The sequence below is a fragment of the Pleurodeles waltl genome, chromosome 8 (genome assembly GCF_031143425.1).
Source record: "Pleurodeles waltl isolate 20211129_DDA chromosome 8, aPleWal1.hap1.20221129, whole genome shotgun sequence".
Taxonomy (NCBI): domain Eukaryota; kingdom Metazoa; phylum Chordata; class Amphibia; order Caudata; family Salamandridae; genus Pleurodeles; species Pleurodeles waltl.
In genome coordinates, this window is record NC_090447.1 from 1,147,198,647 (window position 1) to 1,147,223,602 (window position 24,956).

Consider the following 24,956-nt stretch of genomic DNA (forward strand, 5'->3'; position numbering starts at 1 on the left):
TTATGTATCACGATTTATGTTCTACAGGAGAGTGATAATATCAGTGTTCTATTTGTAAAACATTATTAAACTTTAAATAAAATAAAGAACGAAAAAAAAGAAAGTGAAACACCTCTAAAGTCTGGGGTAGTAGCAAGAAGGTTGCTTCTCCAGCTTGGGAATGGGTAACATGGGCTCGCGCAGAGTTTAAAAGGTTCTTCAAACTCTTTCATCCCACACTCCTGTAAACCATTGAATCATTAGCCCACATCCTCACTATTAGGCTGGAGAACACTTACACAGGAACGGAATATAGTAGGCTCATCAGCAAGTGCAGCCTTTTCATGTGTTTGGCGCATCAATAACCTTCTTGCAAGGCGGAATTTTCTGGGCTACTAATCGTGAGTCATCCTACATGCAAGTCTTAGTTGGGCCTTGGTTTATCCACCAGGTTCACCAGGACAGCTTCTCTCCAACTTGCAAGTCCAATTGTGCATCTTCCACTCGGAGCACAGCAAGTGGGCAATGGCAAGAAGCTATGGTCCGATCTAATGAGCTACTTTCAAATTCCTTATTTCCAGCCAACCAGTACAGCGATAATCTTGATTGGCATTTTGACAGGTTCCCTAAATGGGCAAAGGAGATCTGGATTTGGAAGTCAGAGGCCAAGCATCCAAAGCGATTGCCAAACAGCTGGCAGACAGAGCTGCCCAGGCAGCTAAGCTGGTTTTGGGTCGGTATTTGTTCAGTGCATCTCTCTTGGCTGATTGTCAATTACAGTCCTAGAAACTAACATAGGACTTAGTTTTCAAGGTTCAGTTATTTGAAATAGTACAGATTGTGCCTGAGCAGGATCAGAGAATCTGTTCCGAGAGGTTGGGAAATAAGGTCTGCAAGCCTGCACAGTCAGTCACTTCTAACAACTATTAGTCTCTCTGTTGTTTTGCAAGGGAGCAATAGTTCCCCTCAACTGTGGGGTGGAGTTGACATTTGGGGATTAAAGAAAAAATACCCCTTTGTTATCTGTCCTTGTAACTATAACCTCAGCACAGTACTGATTGTAACCTTTTGGTTGAATGAATAGGAAACTCCCCCTTAGTGTGTGATGCTTGCTCCAGACGATCATAGTATTTTTGTCAAATGAAGACAGCATATTTCATTGAGATGTGTGTGGTTATTTGTAAGTAATCATTAATTAAGCATTTTCTGCAGTGCAACAAGGATCTGGAACTCCCTCCTGTTTGCTTTTTGCACAGCGTCTAGTCTTGCATGTTTAAAAGTTATCTCAAAAACCTCCTATTTGAGAAACCCTTTGGATGAACCTATGTTCACTTCTCCACATCCCCTTTTTATAGCAAACTGTAAACAGACAGCTCAGCTGTCTGGTTCGCTAAAAACTTCTTAAAGACATTCTGAAAGCTTCCTTGGGAATGCATTCCACCATCTGCTTACCATTGACTTTGTATTTTGTAACCCACAGTTGCTTGCTTTTGCTGGTTTTATTTGTTTTAGGCTGTCTAGCTTTAGTTAGTCCCTCCCGTGGAGCATAACCTGTTTACATGACTCCTTGTATTCTCCCACAAGTGCTTGCTTTCCATAAACTGGTCTTTAAATTTTATTCTTGTCACATTTGCTCTGTATTCAAAGACAGAGGTCATATGTCAGGCTCTGTCTTCTGAGAGAGATTGGTGTTTACTTTTCTTTCTCTAACTTCAAAATGTGAGGATTTATGTGACAATCGTGCTGGGGTTGTGAAAGGAAAGGCTGTGTTCTAGCACACAACAAAATGTAGATGTAAGTAAATGAAATGTTCAGATATTTCAGAACATATCAAAATTTGGAAAGGCCAAATGAAGCACATTTTTTGTTATTCTGAAGTGTGGTGGAAACAAATGTTTGAATACAATCAAAACGGAACAATACACTAGGTGATGCCATTTCCACACATTATTTGTTTGTGCACTGTGTAGTTCTATCAGTAAAACTGTATATCTGTGCAAATGTAATAGTCATTTCAATTGGAAATGTGTTGTCTGTAATGGCACACCATGCGTAATCCATTCTACGCCACTACACTCTACAACAATCCACTCCATTCCATACCACTCTAAGACCCTTCACTATACGCCATAATACTCTGCAACACTCCACTCTATGCCCCTCCACTCTATGCACTCTACTCCACTCTGTGACACTCCATTCTACAACACTGTACTCCACTCTATGCCACTGCATTCTACAACACTGCTCCACTCTACAATGTTCTATTTAACTCCCTTTATTCTGCTCCACACCACTTTACTCCGTTCTATGACACACTACTCAACTCCACTCTACGACAATCTACTCCACTCTACACCACTTTATTCTGACACTCGACTCCACTCTAACCCACTCCACTCAGTGCTATGACATTCTACTCCCTCAATGACACTACATATCACCCTACTCCACTCTGTGGCACTCTACTCTAAAAACACTCTACTCCACTGTATGCCCCTTCGCTCTGCGCCCCTCCACTCTGCAACATTCTACGCTACCGTACTCCATGCCACTGCATGGCACTATACTCCACTCTTCAACACTCTGCTCTACTTTCTGCCACTCCCTAACACTCTAGACAATCTATTCGACCCTACGCCACTTTACTTTACAACAATCTATTCCATCTACACCACTTCACTCTATGCCACTTTACTCCTGTCTGCTCCTCCAGTCTACTAAATGGTACTCTACTCCCTCCATGACACTCTGCTCTCCATGATACTTCATGACACATTACTCCACTCTGTGCCTGTCTGCTCTACAAGCCTCTACTCTACGCCACTCTTCTCCACTCAATGTCCCTTCGCTCTGCTCCCTTCCTCTCTACTCTACAGCATGCTACTCCAAGCTACAACACTCTACTCTCTCCATGACACTCATGACACTCTACAACACTCTGCTCCACTCTATGCCACTCTACTTCACTCTATGCCACTCTACTCTAGGACAGTCTACTCCACTCCACTGTACGCAACTCCATCAACACCACTCCACTATACTCCACAACACTCTACTTCATTCTATGCCACTCCACAGCACTCAACTCCACTCTATGCCTCTCCACTCTGACACAATACGCCACTGTATGCCCTTCCCCTCTACGACACTGTACTCCCTCCATGACACTGTGCCACCCCACTCAATGCCACTCCACTCTACGCCACTCCTCAATACCTCATTGTATGCCACTCCACAGCACTTTGCGCCACTCCACAACACTCTGCACCATTCCACTCCACTCCACTCTGACATTCCACTCTATGACACACCACTCTTGTCTACAACCATTAATTTGTATTAATGCTGATGTATAACATGGCTAAAACACTTTGGTTAAGGCCAATTGCCTCTTCATTGGTTAAACCTATGGGCTTTGCCATTGCTTATTGACTTCTCCGATCTATCCAGATACCATCTGCCTGACATTTGCTTCTTGATTCTATCTGCTGGGTCCAAGTGTGTTCTTGTTCTCTTGTAAAGTGCTCTGAAGCACTTTGGCCAAGTTTGCACTATATAAAACTCAATTAAAAATACATTTGTTTTATGTGTTTTTATGTTCCATTGAATATATGTTGGTAGTGTTGTTGAAGAGGTTTTGCCAAAACGAGAAAGACTGGAGCAGAATATACAATAAATAGTTGCGAATGACATTAAACAATACCTGTACATGAGCTATTCGTGTATGTTCTGGTTTCTTGAAGCATTATTGTTTTTTACACAGATTCAAATTCCTCTAGATTAGAAAGCTATATAATTCAACCTGAGAAGTCACTGCCACTCAAACAGCAAAGCTTCCATCCGTCAACCCCTTTGCATTGATCAAAGTTTGCAGAATATTTCTGCGGAGCATATTGTGGAGGAGGTATAATTTACTACAACCTATACCTTATAGAACCTTTTTGAGGGCTTTTTTAATTAAAAATACACTAGATAATTAGCTGAGCAGTATATTTTTAAGAGCAACAAAACAGTTGCCTAGGCTGACCTTTTGTGTGCATTTTGAAAATTAGTTTGTAGGGTTGTGTGCAGTGAAGGTTCTTTGTATAGATGCATGTATTTTAGTATGATTGGATTACAGACCTCGTGATGATAACATTCTATCAGGTTTGTGATGGTTAAAGAATTTCTCTCCAGGTTTATGGCTGGGGTTACAACGGTAACGGACAACTTGGTGTGGGCAGCGGAGGAAATCAGCCAACTCCATGCAGACTGGCAGCACTCCAGGGCATTCATGTCCAGAAGGTATGTCCCATTTTTATTATAATTCTGCAAATTACATTTCTTTATAAAAATAATACTTTGAGCAGCAGCAGCCCCCCGCTAAGGCAGAGGAAGGTCGCCCCCACTGCATGAGGGCGGGCGGGACTGGGCTGGAGGGGGGCTGACAGAGGAGAGGGATATGTGCACCATAAGTGCGCATGTCTGTTTGGACAGGTGTGTTGGGCCGGCCAAACAGACGTGTGCACTTTGTATTTCTCCACCTGACTGTATTGCACATCTTAAGGTAGCTGACTGGGGAGCCTTTTCACTGAATACCATTTGTCTTCTATGCAAAACATAAAGTCTAGTCTCTTTGCACAACTTTGAATGTGACCAAGATAGCGGGTCCACTTTTTGTCTATGTCGAATGTGTGATTTCAATTTAATTACTGTGGTGAGATTCTTTGGACAATTGGGAGCTATCTGTGTGGTAATCCAAAGATGTCCTGCCCTGATGCCATGGGTGTTCACAGCATTGGTAGCCCAGTGACTTGTCTTGATTGGTTATTTTGGTGTGAATTGTAGCATTGCTGTGCCACTATCATCGTCTCGCTAAATTAATTTCTTTTGATGTGTTTGGTAAACATTCTGAAAGCAAGTGTGGGAAAGGAGTTTATTACTCAAGGGGCCTGAATGTAGTGAAGATTATGTTTATGATACCATGTGGTTTGCATTTTAAAATATTGTTAGAAAGTATTCCATGCAAAGTCATGTGACAATACTATAATGTATCCCAATGATAAATCTGAATTTTAACTCCCAAGTTGCATTTCCTATGTTCCCCATTATAAGGTGTCCCTACAGTAGTTTGGTATATGTTTCTGCCCTCTGCTGCCTGGGAAGTAGTGGGGAAACTGACCATTATTGCTCTTTATCAAACCATAAGTCAAGAAGACCAGAATCAATCTATAAATCAGAAACCAGAGTAGATTTGAACCTTTGTGGTGTTCTGACATGGATCTTACATCGGAAGCCCTGCAAAGACACTGTGTTATATCAGATCCACCCATAAAGATACATTGTTGCACCCAACACTGCTGCTCCATTTTCTCTGTTGGGCACACCTGCAAACTAGATAGTACAAGATCTCCATGTTCTCAGTCCAAGGTTTTGGTCAACCATGCATTCTTTCCCTTCTTCACATAGGGCTTGCGTTCATCTTAGAAATGTTAGCTTCTGATCTGAAAATCATAGAAAGGATGCCGTCAAGAGACAATTCAGCCTCTCCATTAGCACTGGTGATAGAAAATGCTTCTCCATTTTTGCTACATCTGGGACTTGAGAACATGCTGACCACCTGGGCATGAATAGTTTGATTATGGGAGACAAAGAGCTCTCGCAAGACAATTTCTTTACACACCACCACCATAAACTATAATGGTAAAGCATGGAAACAAATTGAGATGGTATTCATTATGCAGGGTTTTGTGGATAGTACGTCAAAGTGGAATGTGGTTCAACAGCATTCAAATTAAGGAGGCTTGGATTTCAGTCATAACTTTAGAACCTTATGTGCTTTAAGTGTTCAAAGAGCATTATTCTGTAGATTGGTCATTCTGAATTTCAGTTACTGAAAAACCTGCAAAGTTGATTTGGAGCCCTCCTTATTACCAGAAAGCTGGGATTTGGCTTTTCCTTTTAGTAACAGATTTATATACGGGTTGTCACTTTTTCTTACCTGTGATCTGGTTAGATGTCTACTGAAAAGCTTACATATTGAGATGTGTCTGTGCTAATCTGCTGTGGACAAACCTCATTATACTAATTGGTTGATCACTTAATTTCTTGCAGATAGCCTGTGGATTTGCACATACTTTAGTCTTGACAGATGAAGGTGGACTGTATGCATGGGGTGCAAATTCCTACGGTCAGTTGGGCACCGGCAATAAAAGTAACCAATCATACCCTGTATCAGTCAGCGTGGACAAGGAAAGGTATTGGTGTAAAGAAAACGTTATTAGTGTGTGTTGCTTTGTATAATTAAATATGTTTTGCCTTTTCAAAACACAATACATAATGCACTTGAAGTATTGGGACGTAATACATTAAAATATTTGTCAACCGCTATTCTTCATTGGCTTGCGCTTGAAACCTGTTTGTGTGCAAAAACAGACCTATGCGCTGAAGGAGGCCTCCTGACTTCAGTCCAATTCTGTTCAACAAGCCATACTGTATGACTGTTGTGCACATTATGGACAACTAACTGGGCATCTAGATCAAATTTAAGTCCTTCTGCTAATTTGCCTTTTTACTCACTCTGCAGAGTTTGAGACAGTCGAGCTTGAGGTCCTTACAGCTTTCCTGGTAAGGTACTTGGGCTACTGTGTTAGGATCCTCAACTGGTTCTTGTTCTTGAAGCAAAGCAGAGAAAAATAGCTTCACCTGTCACTTGATCAGTCTGTCTGAATCTACAGCCCTGCATTAGAGGCTATGAGAACCCCCTTTCATTCCTGCAGCTTTTCAAATTATTCATGGAACCACTAGGAGATCTGGATCTGCTCATCTTTGTTCTGGCTCTTTGTACATATTTACCTATGAACCTCAAAAAGGTTGTAGGTGGTCCGGTTTTAAGTACCCCACGACAAAACCCACTGAAATAGAATTATTGTAATCTCCTCTTCAAGAACACTAACCATGACTCTCAATAACATGAACTTTGTAAGAATATGTCAGTTTGTTGATGACTAGCATAAGTAATGATGAAGGATATGATGTGATCTGCTTATTAAAAGGGTCATGGTTATTATATAGTTATCATGGCAATTGTACAGTCTTCTTGCTTGAAATAAAAAATAAAAAAAATCTTTGCTAGAGTGGAGGTATCACCCTTATCATAAAGTGAGCAAATTAGTTAGGCTTTCAGCTACAGTCTTCCTTGACCGTGATGAATAAACTTCTATCTATCCTGAAAGTGCCCTTCTTTGCAGCTATCATTTGAGTAGCAGTATACTGGTGCTAAGACTATAAGAATGCCACTTTTATTTCAGTGGTCAAACGCCAGTACTCACCACCTATAGTTTAAAATCCCTTCACTGCCTAGCTGTACCCGCTCAGATCAACTATTAAGTCTATGTGCCTATTTCCCAAAACACATCTTCGCCTCTTAACCTGGCTGTTAAGCAGCTGGAGGGAGCTCTAATGAGAAAATCAAAACTTCAAAAACAGAAAATATCCAGCTCGTAATCTTTACCGGTGGCTAGTGGCTGACCAGGCGCCGACTAAGAAGTTCATCATTGCTTCTATACTTAGTCATTGTTTGTGCCCTAAGATGTTCATGTTCCACTCTTCCCAAATGTGACTGTGATGTTGTGGATATGCTTTTTAATATATGCAAATGAGGCACTACGTTTGGATTCTTTTAATGATTTTCTTTCTTATATTTCTTTTATTGTTTTTTTCAAGCAAATAACAGTACAGTTCAGAACACTCTTCCTATTCCCCTCCACCCTCCACAAATTCAGAGAGAGAGAGGCGAGTCCCCACAGACACAGTACGCTACAAACTAGTATATGGGACGCAGGCAATGAAAATAGGCGGTATACATCACACATAGAGATGTTATCTCCAAGCTATCACACACCTCAGTAAACCCCCCCCGGGCATATTAACATATCAGTCCTCTTCAGGATCCACATTCCACAACAGGTTCCTCAAGGTACTGCTGTAGACGAACCTCCATCAGGTCCCATTCCATTCTCCCCCCTTGGTCAGCCCGCTATACATTAATCTATGTCCCACCCCCCATTCTGCTTGTACCCATCTATTTCCCACAGCCATTGTTTCCTATTGGGTGGTCAGTTAGTTATCCATCTTAACACTGTGCATTTTCTTTGCCACAGCTAGACCTATTTCCAGTACCTTCCTAGCATATTTAGTGTGTTTAGATTGAGTCACTAGGCCTGAGACATAGCTTAATCGTTGGCAGCAGCTCAGTCAGAACCCCCAACACCTGGATTACTTTGTTCCAAAAAGCCCCTGTACCAGGCATGTCCACCATATATGAATATATGTCCCAGTAGTCGATCAACATCTGGAGCAGTGCTCTTCTTCAGTTGGGTCCAATCTTTGCAGCCACTGCAGTGTGACGTAATCCCTGGGCACACACTTATAATTAATCAACTTCAAACGTGCATTATGAGTCACCCTTCTGCAATTGCCTAACACGGAGGCCCATTCACGCTCACTCAGCTCTCCCACATCACCTTCCCATTGTGTTTGCAGGGTTTTAATATGACTGGCTGTGCGCAGTAAGAGTAGGGCATATAGTCATGTGATAAGTTTGCACTCTCCCCCAGGTCTGGTAATAACTGATTCAAGACATGCATCTCTGGTTCCTGCGGGAACCCTTACCAGGCTTTCTGGATCACCGCTGACAAACCGGCATATGCGAGAAAACTGTTAACTATGGCATCCCATCTTGTGCAAAAGTCTGCATAACCCACCATCCTATCATCGACATATAAGTCCCCCAGTCATTGTGGAGCATCTCCCTCCCCTCTGCATCTAAGAACACGGGCATTGCAGGACTAATCCAATACACCAGGGAACCAGCTGTTGCATGTAGATATACTCCTAATTTTCCCGCCTCATTGTACGCTCCCAAATCTGTAATATTGTACAAATTTGTTCTGGTAGTCACCTTACTCCGACGTGTCACCAGAGGTAGTGGTAAAAGCCTCAGGGGCTGGGTCAAACGAGCCAGCAACAGGATCAGCGTAACACCCGCCCCTCCCCAACCCACACCCCCTCACAGAACCTCTATATTGTTGGTGGAGATGAGCCACCCAGTAGTAGACCCTGAAGGTTGAAATGTGTAGCTCTCCGAAGTCCAATGGAAGCTTCAGGACTTCCAGGCTGATCCTGCCCTTCCATGTCCCCAGTACAACAGCCTAAGAAGCTCATTTAGTCTGCAAAAGGATGATTCTGGAATACGCATTGGCATGTGCTGCAGCACATATAGTGCTCGAGGTAACATGATCATTTTGCTTATGGCTATACGTCCCATGAGGGGCTTCGGGTACGCAACCATTTTCACACACTTCTTTCTAGTCCATCCAGAAGTGCACCCACATTCGAGGTGTAGATCTCGGCCACGGCTGAGCTGAGCTATACCCCCTAGATACTTGACCTGTGTTGTTTACACATATATATTAGGTAAGTGTGCATCTGCGGTCACCGCTGCCTGTATAGGGTATAGTACTGACATATCTGCGTTCAGCTGGAACCCCAAATGCACCCCCACTTCCACTAGTGTGTAGTATTTCATGCCCCATGTGTCTGTTGGGTCACTTATTGTCAGCAGAATGTCATCAGCATATAGCAAGATGATCTTTTGCTTGCCTCCCACCGTGATCCCGGCATCCTTGTGCCCAAAACGTGTAAGTTGAGCCAATGGCTCAGTGACCATGGTGAATATCAGCGGTGAGAGGGGGCATCCCTGATGGGTCCCCCTCTTCACCGGCCAGCTGTATAAGATTCTTTGGCCCACTTTCACTCTTGCCCTGCAATTTCACCCATCTCAGATAATCTGCCCCCAAAGCCTTTCAGTCGAGCACATGGTGCATGATCGTCCAGTTGAGAGAGTTGAAGGCCTTGTGTGCATCACTACTCCTCCCCCCTCATAGCTTGTTTCATTATTAGAAATGCCTTCCAGATATTAGTGGTGGTGGTACCACCTCCCACAATCCCAGATTGTTCCGTATGTATGACTCGCCCTGCAACTTTTGAGAGCCTTTGTGCCAATATTTTCCCAAAGATTTTTGCGTCTACATTTATCATCGATAAAGGGTGGTAGGTTTCACAGTCTGTGGGGTATCTGCCTGACTTAGGCAGGACTACAATGTTAGCCTCCTTTAACGATGCCATTAATACACACATCTCAAAGGCCTCTGTATACATAGCCAGCAGCAGCGCCATAATAAATCCACGTTAAGTCTGGTAAAACTCAACACTAAGCCCATCAGTACCTGGCACTTTCCTGTGTTCATGTGTTTGATGGCCCATCTTATATCTGTTTCATTAAGCGGTGCATTCAGTATATGTAGAAAAGTCACTGTTTTTGGCATGGTTACCCCCACTTTTTGTCTGTTGTCAGTGTGCTTAGACTGTTTTCACTGGGATCTTGCTAACCAGGACCCCAGATATTGTGCTCTCTCCTCTAAATTTGGTTGCCTTGGTACCCTTTACACCCCACAGTTAGCATACTGGAGTACCCCTGTAAGTCCCTAGTTTATGGTACGTAGGTACCCATGGGGTACAGCAGGTAGTATGCCACTCATGGAAGCCATGCAAATTGTGTCTGCAGGCCTGCCATTTTCAGCCTGTGTGAAAAGGTGCATGCATCCTTTCACTGGTGGTCACTACACCAGGTCACTGTAAATCATCCCTGTGGTAGGCCCTTCCAGCCCTAGGGGCAGAGTGAAGGTCCTTGTGTGTGTGGGCACCTCTGCACGAGCAGAGTTGCCCCGACGAACTCCAGTTCCAAATCTCTGGACTTTATAAGTGTGGGGAAGCTATTTTAGCTATGTACTGGGCATTGGTCAATTCCTACGGTCCAGCTACATATTGGTAACTCCAAACCTAGGCATGTTTGGTATCAAACATGTCTGAATCATACACCAGTACTGATGCCAGTATTTGTGGCATGATTCCATACACTCTGGGGGCTCCTTAAAAGGACCGCCTAGTTTTGCTCCTACCAATCTTCCAAGGTCTGCAAGCATCCCACACTGCTGCAGCCCCTCAGACATGATTCTGCCATCCGGCTGCTGGACCAGCTCAAGCAGGGGAAAGCATAACAAAGGATTTCCTGTGGGAGAGGGGTGCAACCTCCTCTCTCTTGGAAATCGGTGTTACAAGGCCATGGAGGGGTAGCCTTCCCATTCCACCGGCTTGCTTTGAAGGGCACATTTGGTGCCTTCCTTTCATAATCTGGTTTGCACCAGTCCAGGGACCCCCGGTCCCTGCTCTGGCACAAAACTACACAATGGAAAGAGGAGTGACCACTCCCTTGTTCATCACCACCCCAGGGGTGGTGGCCAGAGCTCCTCCAGGTGGCCACTGGATTCTGCCATCTTGAAACCAAAACCGGCAGAGGCCCCTAGGAACATCCCTTGCGGGTGGGTCCCCAGATTCGGTATGCAAGACTCCACCAGAACTCCTCTGCAATAACCTCTTATGCTCCTGGCCAACAGAGCTGCTGCTGGAATTCACAGGAAACGAACAAGACTGCAACTCAGAGACGACCTAGCCCTGCAACATTGTTTCCACAGCTCCTGTCAGCACTTTGCAACATTTCCATGGCTGTGCACCCTCCAGGGTCAGCAAGACTTCAGCTGCACCAAAGAAGCAAGAAAGAATCTCCCTTGGAGTGAAGGAGTCACTCCTGTGCAGGTACCTAAGGCAACAACGTCCAGCTGCTGAGATCTTCTGTCCTCCGGATCTGCAAAGATTCTCCAACACAGGTGGTGGTTCTGAGGGATCCACTTATCTCTCCCACTACACCCAAATATCGCCCATCCGCCACCTTCAGCTCAGTGTGCACCTTAAGAGGAACACTGGCATCCTCCTATATCAATACTCCCCGCACTGAAGAGGTAAAGCTGGAATACCACAGCGTGCCCCCCAATTTGGTTTGTATTTACTCAGGTTCCTTTGGCAGCAGGAGTGTTTAGTGTAGCATCACTATCCTTGTCTGGTGTTTTCTCACACAGGGCCAGATTATTTGCCTTTTGATAGGGTTCTGTATCTCATTAACTTTCCACCATATCACTGTCACCCCCATGTGTGTAGTGTATGCATTACTCACATGCCATGGGCCAACCGTACCACCATGTCATTGCTGTGCCTGTAGCCCAAGCCTCCCTCTCCGTTAACCGTGAAGAAGCATAACCTAACAAAACTGAATACTCATATTACCCCCACCCATGTGGCCCACCCCAACTTGGACTCCACAGTAGACCCACATGATATCATCCCAACCCCCCCCCCCTAAGAACACTCTGGCTTCCCTCTCTTAGTGTGGTGCCCCACCACAGTCCCTGTTAGTGGGGTGCACCATTAGTTAGGCCCCTAGGTTCAGTCGCACACTGGAGAGCGGTAGTCTATGTATATACATCCTCAGTCACAACACACTTGCCTAACAGTCTCAATCCACACTGAAGCAACCCCCTCAGTCTTAGGCAAACTATTGTCAGTTACTCCTCCACTCAGTTGTTGACCTGTGTCCATAGGTGCACGCCCCCTTCAGATTACAAGTTAATGATTCTCAGTGAACTGCATAGCATTCTCAGCATGATCAAAAATGTGTCTCTTCCCCTGTAGATCCACTCGTAGGTGCACCGGCGGCAGTAGTGCGTAGTCCAGACCTCGGTCCTTCAGTTTCCACTTCATCTTCACGGTTGCTATACTGTAGTCTTGATAGAAGGAGATCTGGTTTCCGTTGTACTCCACATTTCCCTTTTGTTGTGCTGCTGCTAATATGCCCATCTTATCTTTGTATTGCAGCATCTGGGCTATCAGCATGCATGGTGAGGACCCTGGCTTGGGTTTGCCGTCCGGAGTTCTGTGGGCCTCGTCCACTGGTAGCTCCTCTTTGCCCCCAGCCTGGGCAACACCGTGGGCGGCCAAGATGTTAGAAACTGTTCCACTGGGTTGATCTCTGTTCCCTCAGTAAAGCCAAGTATGCACACATTATTTTTTCAAAATATTAATATTAAAACTAGATATCAGTGTCATACTTCCATAGCAATAACCCATAAACGGCAGGGCTGCAAATGATATTAAGGAACCCCAGAGGCCTCAGTATCATCAGTGTAGGTCCGATAAAAAAGAGAACATCTTTGTTGCAGTGCCAAACAGACAAGGGCATTCTCGTGAAATGGGATCATCAGAGGTAGCACATAATCAAGATGCAAGCTCCTAGTATGTAGTCCAGGGGTCCCATATCAAGCGAAATGTGTGCTGGCATCCCCCTTCTCTTTTACACTACCCTCTCTGCTGCCCTGTACATGTCCATTCCTTTATTTCGTTCGGTCAGGGTCTCTGGAGCTGCCCCAATGTCTCTTTTCGCTATTACTAGGGCTAAGTTACAAAGTATAAGTTGTTTGCGGTGGAGATCTATGTCTCCCGGGGACTCATAGCAGAATGTACCTGGGGTCTTCTAGTAGAACAGCATCAACTATATTCCCTAGTTCATTCAGCAGGAGTTTCCAATAGGGGCGTAGTGCCAGACAGGACTAAAGTGTGTGGAAATAGTCACTTCTGCCGTCCCCAAATTTCAGACTGAGGAGGGCGCTCGCCCCAGTGCGTCAAGTTGGACTCTGTCATAATAAATGAGATGCAGTATTTTGAATTGAATGAGGCGTTGGCGTGAATTAATTACCACCTCTCTTGGGAACATAGGCGCCGCTTCCCAGCCTGTCTTTCAGCCCCCCCCACTGCTGCCTCCTAGGTGGACCTCAGTTTGAGGAGGGTGTCAGGCATGTTATTGTTAAGTGTTCTATATATGGTAGAGACTGTCTTATCCGGTATTTCCCCCATCAGTAATTTGCCCTCATAGGGTGAGTGCTCCGGTATCAATTAATCTATCAATCAGTTTTTGTAAAGCGTGACTGCTCACTCGTGAAGGTCTCAAGGCACTGGGGGTGTGTGGGAGGGTGAAGTCTCATCCGAAGAGCCACGTCTTGAGGTTCTTCCTTAAGATGGTGAACAATGGGCTTTGTCTGAGGTATAAGGACAGGTTGTTCCAGCTCTTTGCTGCGATGTAGATGAAGGATCGTCCTCCGGCAGTGGTTTTTCGAATGCAAGGGATAGTGGCCAGAGCCAGTTGAGCGGAGGGATCTGGAGGGGTATGGAAGGCGACACAGTGGTTCAGGTAGGCCGATCTGATGTTGTGTATGGTTTGTACGTGTGGGTGAGTAGCTTGAAGGTGATTTCTTTTTCTATTGGGAGCCAGTGGAGGGTCTTCAGGTACTGGGAGATATGTTCTTAGCGTGGGAGGTTAAGGACAAGTCTGGCAGCGGCGTTCTGGATGAGTTGCAGCTTTTTGATGTTTTTCGTTATGGTGCAGGCGTAGAGAGTGTTTCCGTAGCAAGCTTGCTTGTGACTAAGGCGTAGGTGACTGTCCTGCAGCAGTCTGCTAGGATCCATTTGAAAAGTTTGTTTGCAGAGGGTGTGCCAGCAGGAGGAGGTGACTGAGTTTACCTGTCGGGTCATAGATAGGGTAGAGTCGAGGCTAATGCCTAGGTTGCGCTTCCTAATATGATGAGCTCTGTCTTGTCAGAGTTGAGCTTGAGGCAGCTTTCTCTCATCCAGGTGGGGACAGCTTCCATTCCTGAGTGGAAATTCCTTTTGACTGTGTTCGGGTCTTCGGTGAGGGAAATTATGAGTTGTGTGTCATCTGCATATGACACAATGTTCATTCCATGGCTTATGACAAAGGCTGCGAGTGGGGGTCATGTATATGTTGAAAAGAGTTGTGCTCAGGATCCTTGGGGAACTCTGCAGCTGACTCCTGTGGGTTTAGATGTGTAGGGAGGGAGCCTGGATCCGTTTCAGGGCTGTTCCGCAGATTCCTATGTCATGGAATCTGGTGCATAGTGTGCTGTGGGAGACTGTGTCGAAGGCGGCTGAGAGGTCGAGAAGTATGAGTGCTGCGGTGTGGCCGCGGTCTAGAAGTGATCGGATGTCATCGGTGGCTGTAAGAAGAGCTGTCTCCGTGCTGTGGTTGCGGCGGAACCCGGACTGGGAGCTGTCCAGAGAGTTGTTGATCTAGATGAAATTTCGTAGTTGTGTGTTGATGGCTTTCTCCGGTACTTTGGCTGGGTAGGGTAGCATCTAGATGGGCCGGATGTTCTTTAGTTCTGATGGGTTAGCCAAGGGTTTCTTTAGGAGGGGGTGTACTTCGGCGTGTTTCCAGTCCTTGGGGAAGGTGACATTGTTAAAGTGCAGCTTATCATGTTCCGGAGCTCGGGCGATGGATGTGCTGGGTCTGACGTAGATGTGGTGCAGGAAAGGGTCCGTGGGGGTTCCGGAGTGGGTGCTGTTCATGATGCTTTCTGTTTCTTTCATGGTGAGCGTTGACCAGCTGTGGATGGTCTGGGTGGGGAGCTGGGGGGGTGGGTCGGTGGTAGGTTCTGGTGCTGGGATGGTTTTCCAGGAGGAAGCTGTCGTAGATGTCTTGGATCTTGCGGTGAAAGAAGGTGGTGAGTTTGTCGCAGAGGTCTTGCGACGGGGGGATGATGGTGGCTTTGGAGGGGGACTTTGTGAACTCATTGATGACTGAGGAAAGTTCCTTTGTGTTGTGTGTGGAGAAGTCGATGCGTTCTTTCCTGCATTCTTGATGTGTTGTTGGTGGATGGTGGTCGCAGCTCTGAAGGAGGCGAGGTCTTTGCTGGTTTGGCTATTCATCCATTTTTTTCTCTAGGGGCCTGCGGGTGCGTTTGGATTCTTGGTGTTCAGTGGTGAACCAGCTGGCTTTCTTTGGTATGTGCTTGGCTGATGTCAGACCGAGGTGGGCTAGTGTGTCGGTGCATTCAGTGATCCATGCGTTGAGATTGCACGCTGCTGTGTTGGCATCTTTGGAAGGAGGCGGGAGGGATTTGGTGAGAGTTGTGGTGAGTGGATCGTTGGTTATTTTGTTCCATTTCCTGTGGAGGGCCCTGTTGGTGCGGATGTGGCTACTGGGCGCGGTGATGGTAAAGTGTAGGCAGTGGTGATCGTTCTAGTCTAGGGTAGAGATGGTCTTGATGGTAATCCGGTTGCTTGAGGTGAAGATGGGGTCCAGTGTGTGTCCTGCGATGTGCGTGGGCACGGTGATCAGCTGTCTGAGGCCGAGGCTGGCGAGAATGTCGAGTAGAGCAGTGGTGTTTGGGTTGTTTTGTCCTCGAGGTGGAAATTCTTGTCACTGAGGAGGAGGTAGTCATCGGATGCCAGGGCCTTGGGGGGTGGCGATGTCTACGATGCATAGATAAATGCTGGGCGGGGGCCGGTGGGCTGTAGACCAAGGTGCAGCAGATGGAGGAGTTGTGATCGGTGTGGATCAGGAAGTGAAGGTGTTCCATGGTGGTGCACTGTTCTTCTGAGTTGGCCTTGATACGTAGTGAGGACTTGTGTACGATGGCCAGTCCTCTGCCAGGGTCGGATGGCCAATCCCTCCTTAGGATGCTGTATCCATCCGGAATGGTGATGATGATGTCTGGTCCTGAGGTGGGGTTGGTCCAGGTCTTGGTAAGGAAGGCAATGCCTGGTCGGGCGGTATCGATCAAATCCCAGAGTTCGGTGGCGTGCTTGAGGAGGGAGTGGATGTTCGGGAGGAGGCAGTTGATGGGGTTGTGTTGGGTGTTGGTATTTCTGGGCGTGAGGAGTACCTTCTGCTTGTTCTGGCTGGCACTGAAGTTGCAGTTCCTGCACGAAAAAGGTCCCTGGGGGATGTGGTGCAGCAGTCGCTGAAACGTCCGGTGTTAAGGCGGTGGATGGTCTCAACCTTGTAATGGGTGCTGGCCAGGGGATGGCTTGACGGAGAACCAAGGGTTCCTGGTGTTGGGTGTGGTCTGGACGCAGATGGGCTTGCCTTTGGCATGGCCATGCTGCAGCTGCCATTAAGAAAGGGGGTGGAGCATTCAGCTTGGAGGTGGGAGGACGGGAAAGGTGCTTTGCAGTGGGGGAGAAGAGGAGCGGGCCCCAGGAGCGGCGCTGGAGGGAGAGGGTCAAGGAAAGGACAGAAAAAAAGAGTTGGAAAAAGCCAAAAGTAAAAACGAGTGAAAGAAAAGGCAGAAGTATAGAAGCAGGAGTAAAGAAGAGCTAGAGATAGATACTTGTCGATGGCCACTAGACCACGAGGGATGAGGCACAGGCAGGAGCCTGCGGGTGGAGGAGGGCCTTGAACTGAAAGTCAGGCAGGCTCTCAGTTCGTTCACAGGCAAGGCAGAGGCAGCAGCAGCCAGAGGAGCTGGGAAGGGCAGCAGACGCTGACCAGGAGGTCAGTGTAGTTGCCCTCTCACCACACTGCGGGCGCCAACTGACGGTATGTCAATTGGTATTGCCTTCCCCCTCCATGCATGTTGGAGTTGGAGATATTGTAAGTGCTGCATATTGTGGAGATGGTATTCCCATTATAGGACAGGGAATGGCACCAGGACCCCTTCAGACAGTAGATCTCCTACCCTCGAGATCCCTATGATGTCCCAGTCTTTGAACCCTTTTAGCGTAGTGACCTCGGTAAATAAGTGTTCGATGGCATCTGTCGCTGTAGATACACATGTTCTGCAATAGCTCGCCATCTGGTGTTGGGTCGGAGTGTTACAAGTTGTTTTTCTTCGAAGAAGTGTTTTCGAGTCACGGGACCGAGTGACTCCTCCTTCTGTGCTCATTGCGCATGGGCGTCGACTCCATCTTCGATTGTTTTCTTTCCGCCATCGGGTTCGGACGTGTTCCTGTCGCTCCGAGTTTCGGAACGGAAAGATAGCTGAAAACGGAAGATTTTCGACGGTATCGTTGCGATCCGGTTCGAGATAAACACACACGACGACGCATTGAACATCGAAGCGCTTCGGTGCCCTTCGGGGTAGATTTCGGCACACCGTCGGGGCCTAGTCTGCCCGACCGCGTGGAGAACAACGCCGATGGAACGGACCCCGTTTCGATTCTGCCCTGAATGCCACAACAAATATCCTTATACGGACCAACACTCGGTCTGTAACCTGTGCCTGTCACCCGAGCACAGCGAAGAATCCTGTGAGGCCTGTCGGGCGTTCCGGTCCCGAAAAACTCTGCGCGACCGTCGAGCGAGAAGACTGCAGATGGCGTCCACGCCAAAGGAGCATCGACAGTTCGAGACAGAAGAGGAACAGGAGGAATCCTTTTCCATCCAGGATTCAGACTCCGACGAACTCGACAATACAAAAACTGTGAGTAAGACGTCGAGATCAGAACTTAAAAAAGGCAAAAAGGCCCAGGGGACACCACTGCCAACCGGCCATGGCTCAACCCAAATTACCGGTGACCAACAATCGGCACCGAAAAAGGCCCATTCAGTGTCGAGATCGTCCGACTCCGGTCGAGACACCGGCACGCAGCCTCCTCGGGACCGAGAGAGTGCTAAAGAGAAGCATCGACACCGAGAGTTCGGTGTCGACACGGATCGACGCCGAGACAGTGGCGCCGAAGACCATAGGGGCCAAGATTTTTCGGCACAAAAGAAGAGGAAGGTTACCTCGGAGCCGAAAAGACAAACAACAGGGTTTTCGGAGCCGAAAAAAGCACCAACAGACCCAGTTTCAGGCTCCTATACTGAAGAGCATTCTATGTCTTCACAAATGAAAAAACACAGATTCGAACAGGAACTGCAATCCACTGAAGTGGATCACACGCAAAAGCGTATCTTTATTCAGCAGGGGACAGGGAAGATCAGTACCCTTCCACCTGTCAAAAGAAAGAGAACACTTCAGTTTATAGCACTAGAGGCTCCTCAGCAACAAACAGCAAAGAAGGTAACACCTCCTCCCTCGCCTCCACCTGTAACTCCGGCTTCGCCAACTTACACCCCGTCACATTCGCCAGCTCACACCGCCATGAGCCACGATGACCAAGATCAAGACGCGTGGGACTTGTACGATGCACCAGTGTCTGATAACAGCCCAGACACATACCCAACTAGGCCATCACCACCTGAGGACAGCACAGCCTATTCACAAGTGGTGGCTAGAGCAGCACAGTTCCATAATGTGGAACTACACTCTGAACAAGTAGAGGATGACTTTTTATTTAACACCCTCTCCTCCACCCACAGCTCCTACCAAAGCCTGCCTATGCTCCCAGGCATGCTACGCCATGCAAAGGAGATCTTCAAGGAACCAGTTAAAAGTAGGGCAGTAACGCCTAGAGTGGACAAAAAGTATAAGGCGCCTCCTACGGACCCTGTATTCATCACCTCTCAGCTGCCACCAGACTCTGTGGTGGTAGGGGCTGCCAGAAAATGGGCAAATTCACACACTTCTGGGGATGCACCTCCCCCAGATAAAGAAAGCAGAAAGTTCGATGCAGCCAGGAAGAGGGTCGCTGTCCAAGCAGCAAACCAGTGGCGCATCGCAAACTCACAAGCGCTGCTAGTGCGATACGACAGAGCACACTGGGATGAGATGCAGCATCTCATTGAACAATCAAATACGCTCCTCTATGGATGCAGCAGACACAGCCGCAAGGACCATTAATACGTCGGTTACCATCCGTAGGCACGCATGGCTCAGAACGTCTGGATTCAAGCCAGAAATTCAGCAGGCAGTACTTAACATGCCAGTAAACGAAAAACTTCTGTTCGGTCCGGAGGTCGACACAGCCATAGAAAAGCTCAAAAAGGACACTGACACTGCCAAGGCCATGGGCGCACCCTACTCCCCGCAGAGCAGAGGATCTTATACCACCTTCCGCAAAACACCTTTTAGAGGAGGGTTTCGGGGTCAGGCCACACAAGCTAGTACCTCACAGTCCGCACCGTCCACCTACCAGGGACAGTACAGGGGAGGCTTTCGGGGCCAGTATAAAGGAGGGCAATTCCCTAGGAATAGAGGAAGATTTCAAACCCCAAAACCACTACCAACAAGCAGTGACTCACACGTCACTCACCCCCCCCACACAACACCAGTGGGGGGAAGGATAAGTCAATATTACGAAGCATGGGAGGAAATAACTACAGACACATGGGTCCTAGCAATTATCCAACATGGTTATTGCATAGAATTCCTGCAATTCCCTCCAGACATACCACCAAAATCACAAAATTTATCAAAACACCATTCACAGCTTCTAGAGATAGAAGTTCAAGCACTACTGCAAAAAAATGCAATAGAATTAGTACCAAGCACACAAATAAACACAGGAGTTTATTCACTGTACTTTTTGATACCAAAAAAGGACAAAACACTGAGACCAATTCTAGACCTCAGAGTAGTAAACACATTCATCAAATCAGACCACTTTCACATGGTCACACTACAAGAAGTGTTACCATTGCTCAAAAAACACAACTACATGACAACCCTAGACCTCAAAGACGCATATTTCCATATACCAATACATCAATCACACAGAAAATATCTAAGGTTTGTATTCAAAGGAATACATTACCAATTCAAAGTATTGCCTTTTGGTTTAACAACCGCTCCAAGAGTATTCACAAAATGCCTAGCAGTAGTCGCTGCACACATCAGAAGGCAGCAAATACATGTATTCCCGTATCTAGACGACTGGCTAATCAAAACCACTTCGCTCACACAATGCTCAAACCACACAAATCAAGTCATACAAACCCTCTACAAACTAGGGTTCACCGTCAACTTTGCAAAATCCAACATTCAGCCAAGCAAAGTACAGCAATATCTAGGAGCCATAATAGACACGACAAAAGGAGTAGCAACGCCAACTCCACAAAGAATTCACAATTTCAACAGAGTCATTCAACACATGTCTCCAAATCAGACAATACAAGCAAGAACAATACTACAGCTCCTAAGCATGATGTCCTCATGCATAGCCATTGTCCCAAACGCAAGACTGCACATGAGGCCCTTACAACAGTGCCTAGCCTCACAGTGGTCTCAAGCACAGGGTCACCTTCTAGATCTGGTGTTAATAGACCGCCAAACTTACCTCTCGCTTCTATGGTGGAACAGTATAAATTTAAACAAAGGGCGGCCTTTCCAAGACCCAGTGCCACAGTACGTAATAACAACAGATGCTTCCATGACAGGGTGGGGAGCACATCTCAATCAACACAACATAAGAGGACAATGGAACATACATCAAACAAAACTGCATATAAATCATCTAGAATTATTAGCAGTTTTTCAAGCACTAAAAGCTTTCCAACCAATCATAATCCACAAATACATCCTTGTCAAAACAGACAACATGACAACGATGTATTATCTAAACAAACAAGGAGGAACACATTCAACGCAGTTAAGCTTATTAGCTCAAAACATATGGAAGTGGGCAATCCACCATCAAATTCGTCTAATAGCACAGTTTATTCCAGGGATCCAGAATCAACTGGCAGACAATCTCTCTCGAGATCACCAGCAAGTCCACGAATGGGAAATCCACCCACAAATTCTAAACACCTACTTCACACTCTGGGGAACACCTCAAATAGACTTATTTGCAACAAAAGAGAACGCAAAATGCCAAAACTTCGCGTCCAGATACCCACACAAGCAATCCCAAGGCAATGCCCTATGGATGAACTGGTCAGGAATATTTGCTTACGCTTTTCCTCCTCTCCCTCTCCTTCCTTATCTAGTAAACAAATTGAGTCAAAACAAACTCAAACTCATTTTAATAGCACCAACGTGGGCAAGACAACCCTGGTACACAACACTGCTAGATCTCTCTGTAGTACCCCACATCAAACTGCCCAACAAACCAGATCTGTTAACGCAACACAACCAACAGATCAGACACCCAGATCCAGCATCGCTGAATCTAGCAATCTGGCTCCTGAAATCCTAGAATTCGGACACTTACAACTTAGCCAAGAGTGTATGGAAGTCATAAAGCAGGCCAGAAGGCCATCCACTAGACACTGCTACGCAAGTAAGTGGAAAAGATTTGTTTGTTACTGCCATCATAATCAGATACAACCACTACACGCAACTCCAAAACATATAGTAAATTACTTGCTCCATTTACAAAAAGCAAAGCTAGCCTTCTCTTCTATTAAAATACACCTTGCAGCAATATCTGCATACCTGCAGACTACCTATTCAACTTCCTTGTATAGGATACCAGTCATCAAAGCATTCATAGAAGGTCTTAAAAGAATTATACCACCAAGAACACCACCTGTTCCTTCATGGAACCTAAACGTGGTCCTAACAAGACTCATGGGCCCACCTTTCGAACCCATGCACTCTTGCGGAATACAATTCCTAACCTGGAAAGTTGCCTTTCTCATCGCCATTACATCTCTAAGAAGAGTAAGTGAAATTCAAGCGTTCACAACACAAGAACCTTTTATACAAATACATAAAAATAAGGTCGTCCTACGACCTAATCCTAAATTTTTACCAAAAGTTATTTCACCGTTCCATCTAAATCAAACGGTAGAACTAACAGTTTTTTTCCCACAGCCAGATTCTGTGGCTGAAAGAGCACTACATACATTAGATGTCAAAAGAGCATTAATGTACTACATTGACAGAACAAAGAACATCAGAAAGACTAAACAGCTATTTATTGCATTCCAAAAACCTCATGCAGGTAACCCAATATCAAAACAAGGTATAGCCAGATGGATAGTTAAATGCATCCAAATCTGCTACCTTAAAGCAAAAAGACAACTGCCCATTACTCCCAGGGCACATTCAACAAGGGAAAAAGGTGCTTCAATGGCCTTTTTAGGAAACATCCCAATGCATGAAATATGTAAGGCAGCCACATGGTCTACGCCTCACACATTCACCAAACACTACTGTATAGATGTGTTATCCGCACAACAAGCTACAGTAGGTCAAGCTGTATTAAGAACTCTATTTCAGACAACTTCTACTCCTACAGGCTAAACCACCGCTTATGGGGAAATAACTGCTTACTAGTCTATGCAGAACATGTGTATCTACAGCGACAGATGCCATCGAACTGAAAATGTCACTTACCCAGTGTACATCTGTTTGTGGCATCAGTCGCTGAGATTCACATGTGCCCACCCACCTCCCCGGAAGCCTGTAGCAGTTCAGAAGTTACCTTCAATTTTGTACATTTGTATATATATTATTTAAACCTTTAATAGGTACATACTTACACATTTCATTGCGCGGGCACTATTACTATAGTACAACTCCTACCTCACCCTCTGCGGGGAAAACAATCGAAGATGGAGTCGACGCCCATGCGCAATGAGCACAGAAGGAGGAGTCACTCGGTCCCGTGACTCGAAAACACTTCTTCGAAGAAAAACAACTTGTAACACTCCGACCCAACACCAGATGGCGAGCTATTGCAGAACATGTGAATCTCAGCGACTGATGCCACGAACAGATGTACACTGGGTAAGTGACATTTTCATTCCCATCCATAACAGAGTTTCCGGTGTAATCTTGCCCTCCCAGCCTACACGTCTAGATGCTTTATGCCATGCCTCAGTCACTACCTGGGTTTCGGGTAGGAGGCACTGTGTTCTTTCACTCCCATACAGATACTGCAAGTGGGGCTTGGTTTGAAATTGTGTTCTTTCCAACGCATAGTTTGGATTTGCCCCATCTGCATAACTCCAATTGTTTACTACCTGTAAATGAGATGCCCAGTAGTACTTCCTCATTTCAGAGAGCGAAATCCCACCATTACAGTGGTTTCTTTTTAGCGTCTGTAAGCTTACTCAAGGGTGTCTGTTTTGCCAGACTAACCGCCTTTGTTCTCTATCTGTTTTCAGGAAAAGCTCATCTGGAAGTCTATAATAGCAATCCTGCAGGGCGTATAGGAACTTTGGGAGGGTTACCATCTTAAATATGGCAGCTTTATCCATGATCGTAAGATGGAGCGACTTCCAGGGCTCGGTGTCCGCCTGGAAATCCAAAAGTATTTTGACAACATTACGGCGAGCACTACTTTCCACGTTGCATGTTGCATAGATGCCTAAATATTGGAATCCCTCACGGGCTACCCTCAGGCAGTCAGCGAGGTCTCCCACCAAAGAGAGCCCACTCCCCATCTGGCAATTGCAGTAAAGGATTGATTTATTCTAGTTGATGGTATAGCTGGAGTGTCCGCCATAAACGTCAAAGGTTTGGATCATAGCTGGGAGTGAAATATGTGGACGGGTTATACAAAGAAGAATATCATCTGCATATAGCAATAATTTCTCTTCCGCGAGGGCAGAGCGTGGGGCCTGGAATCCACGTAACAAGGCTGGGGCCCAGTTGAAAACGGAAGTCAGCTGACATCACCCGGTTGACCTGCACAAGGTTTCTTATGCAGTAGTGCCACCCATACAAGGAATGTACCCCATACTCCAACCGTCAAAGGGCCGCCATCATTAAGGGCCAGTGTACTACATGAAAGGTCTTTTAGGCATCTAATGAAACAATGATGTGGGGTTCTGAGTAGGACTCTACCGTGTTCATCCAGTTATGGAGTCGTCGGAGGTTGCCTCTGGTGGAGCGCTTTGGCATAAATACCAATTGGTCCTGGTGAATGAGAGGGGAAACAACTTTTGAAAGTCTGGTTGCAAGTACTGTGACGAGGACCTTGGTTGGAACATTCAGTAGGGAAATGGGGCGGTACAAACCACATGCTGTCGGAGGGTTCCCTGACTTGTGGATAACCATTATTATGGCCCTGCATAGATCGGGGGGAGGATCCCTTCCTTTAATACTGCTTTATATAGTTTATGTAGATGATGGGCTAATAGATGGATCTGTTTCTTAAAGAATTCCGCGGGGAGGCTGTTTGGGCCCGGAGTCTTACACGCAGTAAGTCTTGCCACCACTGTTTTAACTTCTGCAAGGGTTATCTCTTTGTCTTGAGCTGCTCTGTCAACTCTAGGGAGCACTGGTAGGGGAATATTATGCAAATATTCCTCTATTTGGTGTGGCTACAACCTGCTAAATTCGTCCGCTATCTCCTTGTCTGTCGCATAAAGAACACCTCCCTGTCCCTCTATCTGAATTACCCACCATGCC

The 24,956-nt window shown here is 46.2% G+C and overlaps 1 protein-coding gene across 2 annotated transcripts in view; it reads left to right on the forward strand.

Moving 5' to 3' along the window:
- RCBTB2 (RCC1 and BTB domain containing protein 2) overlaps positions 1-24,956 on the forward strand; it is a 463,444-nt gene that overhangs the window by 291,917 nt on the left and 146,571 nt on the right. For both annotated transcript variants that reach the window (XM_069205377.1, XM_069205376.1), the window contains 2 exons: positions 4,159-4,266; positions 6,076-6,218. In XM_069205377.1, the coding sequence (XP_069061478.1) occupies positions 4,159-4,266; positions 6,076-6,218 (251 nt within the window). The remainder of the gene's footprint in view (positions 1-4,158; positions 4,267-6,075; positions 6,219-24,956) is intronic.